Source organism: Corvus hawaiiensis, chromosome 6 (assembly GCF_020740725.1).
Source record: "Corvus hawaiiensis isolate bCorHaw1 chromosome 6, bCorHaw1.pri.cur, whole genome shotgun sequence".
In the NCBI taxonomy this organism is placed as follows: Eukaryota; Metazoa; Chordata; class Aves; order Passeriformes; family Corvidae; genus Corvus; species Corvus hawaiiensis.
Genome location: NC_063218.1, coordinates 63876644 through 63890811, shown reverse-complemented (window position 1 = coordinate 63890811; position 14168 = coordinate 63876644). Strand labels below are relative to the sequence as shown.

Genomic DNA, 14168 nt, shown 5'->3' with positions numbered 1-14168 from the left:
TTGATTTAAGAGGGGACAGCTTCGGTTTCTGTCTTTTTTCTGTCATTTCTCCTTGGGTGGAGCAGTTTGTTTCCAAGAGTGGTAATGTAATTTAGTCTGGGTGTTTGCCTTTCAGGGACTAGCCCATAAAGCTCTAAAATTGTATTTGTTAACAGGCGACAAAATCCTTCTCTAATTTAATAGAATCTCTACCTGTGATACATTTCAAAAGCAGGGAAAAATCAATTGTGAAAGGTTAGTGCCAGGTAAAGTGTATATACAAATTCCAGTTTCCTGAAAGGAAAAAAACACTGCATTAATCTCCATCAAAAAAAAATGTAAATACTTGAAGGTAAGTAAATTGATACCTTTAGAACTGCATTTATGGGGCTAAACAGAGAGGTAGGGGTGAGTCAGTGCTACTTCTGTCTGATGCAGTCTGAAAACATTGTGAAAGTCTGTCACACCAAAACCTGTAACAGGACATCTGGCCAGTTTCACTGTTTACACAAAGTACTTTTATTTGCCATTATTTAAACTAAGTATCTTAGGGGAACAAGATTCAGGAAAAGCAGAACTAACCTGATGCCTCAAATATTTAATTTCTGAATTGACTCCTGAAAGGCAACTTAACCAGTGCCTTTATCCAGAGGGATCGTTTCTGACTGCGAATATCAGAAAGCCAGGGGTGAGAATGATCTGTCAGGAGAAAGAGACCCACTTGTGAAGGTGCCAGTGTTGAGTAGGAGTGCTGGGATGCTCTCACCTCCTGCCTGTTCCTCCCAGTCCCTGCCTGCAGCTGCTTCATTCATTCAGGTTTCCACTCGGCTGAGCTGTCCCTTGGTTACCACCCGTAGCAACTCACCAAGTGTCGACTAAACTCCTTCCCTTCTTCCCTTGGCTTGGCAGCAGAGCATCTGGCATTGCCTGCCATGGCAAACAGACAGGCCCTGGAACCAGTGGCATCGTTTGAAAGAAACATCTGCCTGTGAGACAGCGAGTGAGACACTGGGGTGACTGTGACAGCTCTGCTTCTCCCGAGGCAGAGGAAATACCTGTGTAAACACAAACTTGCTGGTCACGCTCCCTGTTGCACGCCCTGAGTGACAGCCAGCTTCTGGCTCTGCTCCAGTGAGTTGTTCACCCCGTGGCTTTGTGCTTCGGGGTGTCCTGGCTGTGACCTGTTTCGGGCACTCCATTAAGTTTTGTCACGCTGGAGACAGCTCGTCGTGGGAATAGGAGGTGGTACTGCTGTCCAGCTGCATGGTGTTATCCTCTCATTTTATATGAGTTGCCTCCTACCAAGATCCATCTTCCTGCTTAGCTTTACTCTCTGCTCACTTCTCTGTGGCAGACTTACCCAGGCCAGACATGTGTGTTGTCAAAGGTAATTTGGTAATAATTAGGTGCCCACGTTAACAGCCTTTGTGGGGTCAATTAAGCTTGGGAGGGAGCTGATAAGTGATTCACTTTGGTTACTGTCATTCATATAAAATTGCCTCTAGTGCTGATTAAAAAAACCCCAACAAGATAATTTCTACTCTCTGTACAGTAGAATGTGGCAGGGCTCCCAACCAAATGTCTGCAGCAGACAAAGATCCTGGTTTGGGTTTAAAAGCACTGAATTACTGAGTCAGGCTTTTCTGCTGGGCTTTGATTGACACTGTGCTGGGACCCTGCAGGTGAACTCTTTCTGATTCAAAGCAAAGACACCCTGTAAAAACAGGGCAAAACACAAAGCAGGTTTCAGTGGAAATTGTGTGTGAGCGATGTTTTTATTTCGTACAAGATGCAGAACCAGGTTTTATCAGGTTTGCAGAATAATGTGGCTGAGGACACGCAGACTTTTGATGTAAGATAAATGTCAAAAGGACGACATGAAAGGACGTTTGCTGCAGGAATGAAAGAACTTGAATTATGGCAAGACTGCTGCATATGCAGCTTTAGAAAAGCTGCAATTTTTGAAGCTTCAGCATAACAGAGGCAGTAGATAGCCTCTAGTTGTAAAGTGCTACCTCCAGCCTTTCATGGCAATATTTCATGTCTGTAAACATGCACGTGATGCGGTTTGATGACTGGAATCCAGTTCCTACTGGAATTGGAAGCAAACTTTCACTGTAGTTTTGCTGGCTGTGCTACTTTTTCACTGCCAAGAGATGTCTTGTGATCAAAAGAAACCTCAAACAAAGCCTTCTTTCCTGCCATAACCTCTTAATTTTAAATCTAGCACTTGTCTATGGAACATCCTGAAAAGCAAACTATGGCTATTTAAAACTATGTAAATTATGAAGCATTGAGAGAATCAAACTCTAGTATTTTCTGCCAAGGCACTACATTACTATTTTTTTCTAAAGTACAAAGAAATTTAGTACAAATATAGAATTTCAGTTAGTCTCTGATTTAGGTACTTGATCAAGGAGAGACTTTACATCACCTCCATTTGGTTCAAGCTCTGGATCTCGTGAAGACCATTCGCTTGTCCTAATGCATTCACATTTATATTTTCATGTGAACTTGCTATAACTTTTGTTTAAGATACATTTGGATGGAAAAGGAGCTGAGGTTGCCGTGCTTTGTGGTTTGCAACTGTACAAATTGAATGAGTATAATTTTGTGTCTTTCCCATTTTGCTCTGACTTCACTTTCTCCCACACATTTTACCCATCAAATTCAAGTGAAGTGCATTGATGCTATGCCAAGAAATATTTGTACTTTTTAACTTTTCCTTGCTTTCTTTAGATCTTAGCATATACTTCATTTTGCTGTAAGGATTTTACATGCTGTTTTTAGAGCATTGAAGTGAATTAAATGGAGAAAAATGGTTCCTTGAGCTTGCAGAATCTACTGCTTGCTTCAGAAGCAAATACAGGAACAATTCCCTGTCAAGCTGCCTCTTAGTTATCTGGAAATATCTTTTTTTTTTTCCCCCCCAAGTAATAAAGTGTGTTTATCACTCGAAGAGCATGTTTATAGTTGAGGTTTAAAATCTGCTCGGTATCAAAAATTCTTTCATTTGAGTACCATGGCTGCTGTCTAGCAAGCTGCCTGTCACTGCTGAATCCCTCCCCCCCCCCCCCCGTTGGAATTTTACTGCTGATTAGGGGTAATATCAGAGAGAAGTATTATCACTTGCTTACAATGTAGAGAAAACCTCAGAGCTGCACACAAATGTTGCTGTTATGAACCTGGAGCCAGCCAGGCTGCAGAATTGGAAGTTAAGGAGAGAGGATTTGTGCAGCTCTGCTGTTACTTTCCTAGTGCCGTTTGCCAGGGAGAGCCATAAGCTGTGCTTCAGGGCTGCACAGAGGAGGCTGGGGACCAGACTCTAGGTGTTATCCATGCTGAGAAGCTGTTTCTCTCTGGAGGGCTTCCTGGAATAAATGTTGGCTTACTAGTGGTTAGAAGAGTAATTTTCTGGTGGGTGGTCTCAGATGGTGATGAGGTGTCAGTGCCCCACCCTGCCTGTGTCCAACCTCCCTGATCACAGAATCTCAGAATGGTGTGGGTTGGGAGGGACCTTCAAATCACCCAGTGCCACCCCCTGCCATGGGCAGGGGCACCTTCCACTATCCCAGGAACTCCAAGCCCTGTCCAACCTGGCCTTGGGCCCTGCCGGGGGGCAGCCACAAGCTTGTGTGTAAAGTCTTCAGTGTCAGGGATTTCTGTATTAGTTTGCTTTGGTTATTGATAAATGAAATTGTCCATTCAATTTCTTGTGCTGAGTGCAGAAGTAACATCTTATGCTTGTTACATTCAAAGATATTACTGACATTAACTGTACTTCCTACACTCTCCAAGACCATTTCAGCATTTAAGTCTTCCTTTACATCATTCTTCGTATGTGGAGAGGCACAAACCAGCAAATAATTTTTCTTGGTCATCAGCTCAGAAACTTCCTTGAGTTTTCAATTATTTCTCATGTCTGGCAGTAGTCCCATATCCAAGAGAGTCCTAAAGGAAGATTTTAAAATTTTGGTTTTTTGTAACCTGCACCCTGTAGATGCAGAAGTTTCTATGAGAAAGGTGAGCCCAGCTTATGCCTCGTACATACATCAGGAAACCACAGTGCCGTTAGAGAACAGGATCTGTCAGAGGTGCAAAATGGGGCCAGAAAGGACAATTCCTTGATATTCAGGGCAAAAAGAGGAGAAGAAGAAAAAGGGAGGCGTCAGAAATACTATCATAACTGAATTGCTTCCCTCACAGCTGGCAGAGATGTTTTTCTTTTTAAGTCCATTTAGGTGAGAATGCAGATGTGTTGAACACATTTGTGTTCAACAACCAAGAAACACATGAAAAAGAAAATTTGTATTTTAGAACTCAATTTATCTAGACATTTTAAACTCTCTATATGTGCATAATCTTTACCAGTCTCTCTCTTTCCGTCTGTTTTTTGGTGCCTTAGTGGTACCTGAATGCTGGTAGTTCTTGGTCCTGGTTCTCTCATGTACTTTGCATTTCAGCTCCTGTTTTTATTGCTCAGGTAAGCAGTGAGGCAGGAGCAATTAAAGGGAGATAATATCTTCAGTGTGTCTCTCCTGCAGCTTTCCCCACACACCCGTAGAGCTCCCAGGGCTTTGGGGATGCTGTGCTTAATGTTCACTGCTGCCTTGGACTGCCACCACATGAAAAGCTGCAGCTCTTCCAGCAGCCTCCTGAGATTCCCACCATCACAGCATTCCTGGGAAATGGGCAGCTGGGGGACTGGCAGAGCTCTTAAAACAGATTGAGAGATCATTTCGTGCTGGTGTTTCAGATATGTACTGCAGAATGAAAGTAACAGAGTTACTCCACTTTGTGAAATGAAAATATGTTGGCCTGATGTTTGTCAGTAATGTAACGTCTTCCTCCTTGGCAGGTGATGGCAACATATTAATTGTACCTATTTTACAATCCTTTAGGTGGCTATAATAGCGGGAAATTTTGAGCTTGCTGAATATATCAAGAATCACAGGGACGCTGATATTGGTAAGCAAAATATTTACAGACTCTGAAAATAAGTTTTGCTTGTTTGTGCCAAGATGTTGCAAAGATGTTAAAACTGATTTTGTGTGAGATACAGCTACAGGGCTGGTGACATTTCAGGGAGGTTTGAAAAGTAACTCCTCTGAAAAAATGAAGATGGGGAAAAAGCTGAACTGTTTTCAAAAATACACTCTGAAAAGGAAAGTGTGATAAGTGGTAGGTGCTTTCTAAGTATAAATCAGTCAGTTTGTAATAGACTAAATACACATCCACTGACCTGGAATAGCCACTTTGGCTCTTGCAGGTTGTTTTGGCCTCACCTAAAGCATCTCTGAAAGAAATAATTGATCAGAAGATGAAAACGGAGAAAGATGATTCTCCATAATTCAGTGAATATATGGCAGAAGCCAACTCCCCATACTCATGAAAGCATTCCCTCTCACTGAGTTTGGTGGGATTAAGGGTAGTGACAGGCCTTAAGGGTCCCTGGAAAAAAAACCTGAAGGCATTTTCAAGATCTTTTTACGTAGAGAGATTTGCTATTAAAATAAAAGCCAGTTTGATACAAGTGATGCCTAATACATTTTAATAAAAATGAGTTAAAATGCTTTAATTCAGGTTAATTAAAGTCCTGCTGAAACATCCTGAAGCTGAAGAGCAAGAGGCATTCCTTTTGCAGCAGGAGGCTTTGTGTAGTCGATTTAACTCAGTGAGGCAACTCTCTGACTTGATAGCATTTCATTTCTATGGGAAATTAGGCCAGCTCACATGAAATATAAAACTAAGGATGTGGATTAAGGACTGCTTTCCCTTTCCCTTCCTGGTTGCATATGATCTGCAGGGATATGGTTGAAAGCTCTGTGGTAATGTGAGTTCTTGTAGCACTTTCAGCTCTTGAAGTGTGCATTGAGAAAACTGAGGACAAAATGCACCAAAGTCATAACTTCTGCATAAAAGTTCGGAGGGAGTTTGGAAGGGGCTTTTCCTGGGATAGTGGGATAGTTCCTTTCCATGTAGGAATTCTTCACCCTTCTCTATTTATTAATAATCTGTAAAACATGAACTAAAAATGAACCCATTATTCTTATTAGGTTGGGCATCCTATTGTTGTTTATATTTATTTATAGGTAATGCTTTTTTTTTGCTGACTTGTAGGATTTGGTGATTTCTAGAAAAATGCTTAGAAAATACTTTCTATAGGAAGATTCTCCAAATTTTTCTGACGCCTTCACTTTTGCCACTGAAAAATAGAAATATTGGTACTCCCATGATTCACTTGCAATTTTTGCAAGATGGTGGTGGATTGAGCATGACTGTTTAAATTAGTAGATTTGTCTTAAAGAGTAAACATTACATTATGTTATTTCCTCCCACCTAATTTAATTTAGCTGGACATTTGTCCTTTAGGTTTTATTACTTATGAAAAATGAAGTTGTTGAAATGTCCATTTTTGGAGCATCTCCTGGTGGGGCAAAAAAAAAAAAAAGATAAATCAAAGAACCAAATCCTGAGCAGAAAACCTGAGAGCTGCTGTGATGATGAACGTGCAGAGTGATGTCAGCATTTCAGCTTCAGCAAGCTGGCTTTTGCTTATCGTGCTTGTCTGGTTATCCACTGTGTTCCTATAGTTTTGGATGTATTCCAACATCTATCATTTGAGTAATGTACCTCCTTAGAGGCAGCAGAGGGGGAAGGAATAGTGAAGAGTTTGGGAAGCATCTTCAGGAAGATGAGGACAAATCATACTATCAAGTCTCTTGAGAAACATTTCATCACTCATCTCTCAGTGTATTTTTGGTTAGATTCTGAATTTTGGTACTGAACGAGTTCATTAAACCTTGGTATTATTGTAAGTTCAGTTGATAATCCCAATCTCTTTGCACTTTGTAATTATTTTAGACTCTCCTTTAGCAGTAGAAAATTCTGATTTACAGCAGAGCCACTAAATCTTTGTCCTACAGACCAAGTCCCACTGAGACTTTTCTTCCTTCTTGTTTTAATTTAATTGTAAAGTGCTCACATCAGACAGATGTTAAAATTAGGCATATATGAAATAAGCTTCTTTGCAATAATCATAAGACTTCCAGCTGTTCTGGAAAAAGGAGAAAATATAAAACAATATTTATTTTAGAGCCAAAAAAGGTGAGAAAAATGGCCCATGGAGTAGTGTGATCAAACCTATAAAGAAAAAGCCTTGCAAGGGATTCCTGTGGTTTTAGTCCGGTAAAACCCACCTGGCTGTTACTAGCAGGAAAGTTCTTACTCCAGACTGGGATGATGCAGTTCTGTAAGACTGAATCAAACAGAAAAGATAAAGGATTCCAAGCACAGGAAAAAAGGATACCCATAAAGGATTAAAGGCAAGATCCAGATTTCATTGTATTTATCTCTTTTATGAGGGAATCCCTTTTGTCTTCTTGGCAGATGGTTGAAAGGTGAATGAAAATTGCCATATCATTTAAAAAGTAATCCTATTTGAAACAAATTGCAGGAGTATTTTTCATAAAGCAATAAACCCTATTACCATAAGGTACTTAGAAACTTGTTTTACAAGCAGTATGAAATGCTTAGTGTGGCTTCCCAGATTATTTCAATTCATCATGCCCCCAAATTAGGTTTTTTGAGGAATAATAGCAGCACCAGTGTAGCTTATTTTAATTATTGCTTATTTTGGAACTCTTTGGGACCCAGAGGTGTATCCCAGCTCAGTGACTATTATTGCATCTTCTTTTCTGCTTTGAGGAAGACCTTGCAGATACCCCTGATGTACAGCAGTCGCACACCATTAAAAATAATTAATAATAATAATAATAATAATGATGTCCCTTGAAAACTTTTTTTAACTAGCCATAGCACATTTATAATTTGTTTAACTTTATGTGTTTATTTATTGCAAACTAAGAGAAAGTAATGGATTAAAAGATGTGATGAATAGAAAAGTTAATCCCTGATTGTTTTCATCCAGCCTGCAGCTGTCTGTGACTAAATGAGCACAGCAGATTTAGGAAGCATTTGCTGTACAGAATTTACTATGGCTCCTATAGGATGGAGGTACAAAACCCAATCATATATGTAAGAATTTTGAAGCTTTCATTAGATACAGATATGCAGATATTAAGTATGTTGCAAGCTGATAATCCTTTGGCTTGGATAACCTATTTTTAAATCTCTCTTTTGCCTTGGTTCTTTGTGATGGGATGAATTTTCAGATGGACTAAATGACATGGGTTGTTCCTCTTCAAGTGAACAAGGTTTGTTTTCTATCGTGCATCTTGTCCTTCAGCAGCTCTGGAGCTAGGAGGGATAGGATTCCTTTGTCTGGTTTTTCGTTTGCTTTAGGAAAATGAAGCACGTTGAGCTGGTGTGCGAGTTTTTGGTAGTTGATTAGCAGACTAACTAATACTTGGATACTGTTGCTAGGCTTCAAGTCAGAGTTCCTGTATTCCTCTATAATTATGCAGAGAGATGTGTGTGTGTGTGTGATGGTTTGTCTGTGCTTTCACATGGGTGTTTTTATTTTGATAGTTTTGAAAATCTGCTAATACAGTCTGTAGACGTATTCCACACAGAGAAATTGCTTTGAAATTAAACATTTTTTCAGGTATGAGTAAAAATGTGGGGTTTTCGAACTGGCATTGTGACTGTAAACATAAGGAACATGTATTTTATTGTAGAATGAGCAGAACAGGTATTTCAGAACACGAGGATATTAGCTGGTTTGTGGTAGAATTGCTTTTCTAACTCATTTTCTGTAATTAGATGAGAGTGATTGAGGTCAGCAATCTTGGTTTTTCAGCTGCAAGTGTTGCTATGAAATGCTGGCCAGCCCAAGGAATATTCTGTTTGTTTACTTATTTATTTGGGTTTGGGGAACGGTTCAGTAATTTTGATTTTCATCAATCAAATGCCTGCAGAATACTCCTCAAGCTGGGGGAGATCAGATTGAGACAGATAACAGCAGAAAGAGGAAAAGGCAGCAAAGCAAAAGGAAAATCTACAAAACTGTCAGTGGCGTGCAGTGACTTGTTCTATTTTTATCACTTGTTATTTAATAGAAGTAAAAGGGACAGAAACATCTATTGTAGCGCTGTGGAGTTGTCATTTGGGAGAAACATTAACCTGTTTCTAATGTGAGCGAGCATTTAATGTGGGAAAAGGATGATATCAGTGTATTCCGGATGGCAAAACCACCGAGATCCGAATTTCCCACGTTTTAAATGCATATTGTGTGGTAGGATGTCATAATCCTGTGTTCCTTCTGCAGTTTCTTTCAAATACCTCTGCTAAATAAAAAAATGTTTCCCGTGTCCATAGAAAAAGACCCCTTTGCATTAATGATACTTAGACTGGGTTACAAGCAAACAAATACTGGTTGGTATGAAATAAATCTGCTGCTCTTATTTCTCTGTTTTCCTCTGAAGGGTTGCAAGAAATAGAATTTCCTGTGCTCGGTCTTGCTACGTGGCAGCAAACAAATTGGAAAACTGGGAATTGTGTGTTAATGTAATTACACACTGAAATGTAGGGCAGAGCTTGAAAAACTTACAGTGGTTTTCCTTCTCCCTTTGATCACAAGTTAGTTATTTCTGTGTGTGTGTTGGTACAAAATCGTGCAGTAACTCGCTTTATTTCAAAGTTTAAACTTTGTTTCCAGCAGCTGGTTGCTCTTGGCCTTTGAACTTGGGTGTATTCTCTGCACATAACAGGGACTGCAGGCTAAGGCATGCAAATTCTGTGGAGTGTGGCCATTTCTGGGGCTCACTTGAAATTCTGAGCAGGAAGGCGAGGAGAGAGCTGGTGCCATGTGTAACTGCTGATGTAAGTACAGCTGATTGCAGAATGCTCTGGCCTGGTTTTGTAAACCAGCCTGCAGCGTGTCCTTGCCACCTGCCAGGTAGGCAACGACTGCCACAGCTACTCCTCCTAGAGTTTATTTTACAGACTGAACCAGAAGAGCCTGGCACTTGAGCCAAAAATAACCCACTGGAGGAATCCCAGGCTGCTTCCAGTGCCCTTGAGCTAGTTTTGGTCTCAGGCAGAGCTCTGGGCTGAGCAGTGGCTGCAGGTCACGCTGGCACATCCCCTGGAGATGCCTGGGAGGGTGGCAGAGGAAAGGAAAGGGAAATTGCTCCGTGTTCGAGCCTTGCCCCACTCTTTACTCCCAGATCCAAATGGCTGGAAGCCTTTGCAGGGCCTGCAGCTCCTGCCTCCCCCAGATCTGCCTTCCAGCCAGCTGCCAGTCCACTGGCTCCTCATCAGCAGAAATGGCTCTCACCTTCTCTGCACCTTCAGGGAAGGGACCATTGTATCCAGCAGCTGGAACTGTGCTGTTTTTGGCAACATTCCTATCATCAGAGCTGTTTCATCAGAGTCGGGTCAGAAACCTTTCCCAAGCCCTTCAAGGGTTTGGCTGCTCTAAGACATGATCCTTTCAGCAGTAGTGGCTTTTTTGCCTTTGGTGGTGTTTTTTAATAGCTTTCGCTGTCTTAACCCCACTGAGGGACTATACTGGGGAGTAAAATCAGAGGCCATGTACAGAACTAGTGCAAGTCATGGAATTAAAAAGAGAAATAAAGCCATAAAACAGAAGTAGAAAAAGTGGTTTGAGGATGCCAGGGACAGTGGCTCTGACAGGGACAAAAATGGAATGTACTTTTGTATCTCAAACAGGTTATCAAATGAATAAGGTTCATTTCTTGCTTTACAAAAAATAATTTAGTGGGTTGTAGTGTCCTCAGAATTCTGGTGGAATCCATAAAAGGGTAATGCCATTGAGCTCAATATGCAGGCCAAGGGTCAAGTGGGGAGCAGACGGCAGTGCAAGTACCCCAAACACCTCAAATGCTGCAATTCTGAACTAATATGTCAGCCTGGAACTTCCAATCATGATTTTCAGTTACTCCCTGTGTGTGAAAGTGCCAGTGTTGTTCAGCCTGGTAGCTGGATCCATGTCACCCCTGTAGCTCCCCTTGGAGTCATTAGAATGGTCAGCACATGACCCATCCCTCAGGAGTCTGCTTTCAGCTTCAGCGTGGTGCCTGGTCCTACACCAGGATGTCTTTGGGAGACAAGGGCAGTTACTAGAATTAGTTAAAGAGTTGAATTAGGCTGAGGGGATGTAAAAAGAAAATAGTGCTTTTGAGTCTATCCGTGACCTGAAATTTGTTCAGTCACCTCTGATTTGGTTTTATAGGTCATAGATCACAAAACTGGAAGGGGTTTATGTGATCATGCTGTCTGACCTTCTCATGGTGCAGATTACGGCTTTTATATTAACTCACTCCTGTTTGAACTGGATTATAACCAGGAAAAACATTTTGTCTTGTTAAAGACCTGCAAGACTGTAAATGGGATTTGGAAAGCTGTGTCCTGGTCCTGTGATCTAATGGGGCTGGATCCTTTTTTTCAGTTGTTCTGGTGTTGATCACCCCTTCTTTAAACAGACATATTTTGCTTCTAAAATCACCTTGGCATCTGGAAGTGGACCCTGAGTGTGGCTGAGGCTCCTCAGCTGTGCTGTGTCTGTGCCCCATTTTCCTTCCTGAGCTACTCAGAGCTGAAATGTCAGAAAGGAAAAACTCTGAGTTTTAAATCAAATATAAGAAAACACCACATTTATGGTGAGGTTTATTTCTACTGCAGTTTGATCAGCATTATCTGAGGCTAACTTTCCTCAGGCTCCACTAAAATCTGTATCCCTAACTTTGCTGTAATTGTGCCTTTTTTGAGAGGCTGTGCCCATTGGAAGTATGTGATCTGTGCATTTCAATCATGATTATATCTATATCTACATCTAGGTCTCAGTGTAACAAAACAGGAGGGTTTCGATGGCCACATCAATATCAGGATATTAGGAGACCAATGGTTGCTGGGGTAAGGGATGTGTCAATGCAGCCCCGAGATATCAGGCTGCCCACTAAAGGATGCTACAGAAGGAAAACTGTTTGAAGAGTCTCCCGGAGAGCTCTGGTATTCCTCAAAAGTTAATGTGTTTTCTTTAAATCATTTTTCCACACGAGCCTCAAGAGCTCTCTAAGATTGTGTCAAATGCCACGCGGGATTTCAAACGGCAGAACAGCGGAGCCAGGGCAAAAATAGAGGTAGGACAAGTGGGGAAAGAGATGTGTGCAGGCTCCCAGGGCTCTCTATTCCTTCCATTCACAATGGTGAGAACACAGGAGAAAGAGATGAAAGCACATGAAATAAATGCTAGATTAAAAAGAAAAAACAGAATAGGAAGATAAAATAGAGATTGTTAAGAATAGTCATGAATTATTCCTGAAGAAAATTCCTGTGTTTCCCAAAGTAAATGCAGAAATGAATTAAAAAACCTAGCAGAGAAACCCCTCACCAAAAACCCCCCAAAATCCCTCCCCAAAACTCCCTCCAAGAAACCCAACCCCCCCCCCCCCCCCAAAAAAAAAGAAAAGGGAAGAGAAGGAAAAATAAAACCCCCATGAAACCCTGAGTGTAATGTAGGTCCTTACGCTGAGCACTTCATCACAAACCTCTTTATGCACCCAATAATTTCCTTTCTGTGATTAGGCTAAAAGCAGACCACAAAGTTAAGACTGATGGCACAAGATTGGGTTTGTAACTTGTGAGTATGTGGATTTTTATGTGCCAGTGTGTATCTTCATCATTGCTTTATGGAAAATAATTAGGTTCAATATAACTCCCATTTGGGGAAGGGAAAAACATCCATGGAACAATTGGATCTGGATGAGGAAAGCCTTCCAAATACAGCTGTAATTTTGTTACTTTTCCAATCATATGAAACAAATATTTGTATTTAGAAAAAAACTTCCTATGAATATAAAACTCAGTATTTGCCTGAGCTTACTGATTTCAAGGCTAATATCTCACTTTTAGATTGGCTCAAATAAATGTGAAAAGGGTTAAGTAGGACTATTCAGTAACTGCTGATATTCTCTGTTTTGAACAGATTTATTACACTGCATTGACTCCATTACTTGCAACTCCTCTTTCTACTGTGCTGAATTTGTATTGACATAATTTTTAACAGCTCAACATACCAGTTTTCAGTCAAACTTCATTATTTATAGGAATTAAGTTGATGTTATGTTTTCCTTTCAATATACAATGGTTTGACAATTTAAGAACTGAAGCTTCGCTGAAGAAATTTGTTTTAATGCCTTATGAATACTCTGATTTTAATAACAAGGTACTACTGTCAGAACTTTGTGAAAATTGATCTGGTAATATTCAGCCTCTTTAAAAGGAAATAGTATCATCCCAGAGGCCTGTTTGTTGTCAAATTATAGATGAGGCTTGATAAAGGGACAGGCTCTGAAGCGCAGAGCTTTGTAATGAGTGTAATGTTTCACACTGTATTTCACACTGCTCACGATGTTTCATGCTGGTGCTGTCACTCCATTTATATCTCAATCTCCTGGGCTGGCTCTGAGACTTTCCTGTGGAGTTCAGGGTAAGATGCAGCTTTTGCAGTCAAGGTCTTGTCACACTGTGGAAGACATTTTCAGAGTAAACACTTTGAGTATTTAAATCAGGTCTCCTTGGGATCTTGGACAGAGATTCCAGGGAATCCAAAGCTAATGATACTACCTGAACCTTCTCTGTCACTCCCTCTCTATTTAAATAAGCTGGAGATTTTTATTTCTGCAGTTCTATTTCACTGCTGGATGTCCTGCATGGCCTGGGACACCTCGTGGTGTCTAACAAGGCTGTTTCCTTAGCAAATCTCCATTCTGCTTTGATTTTTTTTTCACTTACCCATTCTATGAATCTTGATAATTTCATCTGCGGCTTTTGAAGCCAAAAGCCTGTTTTCTCTTCCATTTTCTAGGCAGTGTTGCTGACGTAGTTGTTCAGAATCATTTGTAAAAGGCAGGATTATGATATCACCTTGATTCAGAAAAAGTTGCAGGGTAAATGTTATCCAGCCAAGTGGCTCTAATTGGGTGAAATCCACGCTGAATGAAAACAATGAAAGATTTATTGAATTGAAGATTTACAGCATTAAGATTGTTTTGTCTGTGTATGTGTAGAGGTAACACTGGTTTCTCTTAATTATATATTTCTGCTGACTCCAGAAGTTCAGATTCTGTCCCTCCTCCCATGTTATTCTCTTACCAAAAACCCCATTACTTGATAAACTTCCATTCTCTCTGCATAATCTTTTGCATTATAGCATTTGCAGCTTGGGAAACAGCCTCTTACATCTCTTTGGAACATCCAAGGTA

The 14168-nt window shown here is 40.6% G+C and overlaps 1 protein-coding gene across 8 annotated transcripts in view; it reads left to right on the top strand.

Moving 5' to 3' along the window:
- The window catches only part of SHANK2 (SH3 and multiple ankyrin repeat domains 2), a 279072-nt gene that overhangs the window by 57914 nt on the left and 206990 nt on the right, over positions 1–14168 (top strand). For all 8 annotated transcript variants that reach the window (XM_048308457.1, XM_048308455.1, XM_048308456.1 and 5 more), the window contains one exon: positions 4881–4947. In XM_048308457.1, the coding sequence (XP_048164414.1) occupies positions 4881–4947 (67 nt within the window). The remainder of the gene's footprint in view (positions 1–4880; positions 4948–14168) is intronic.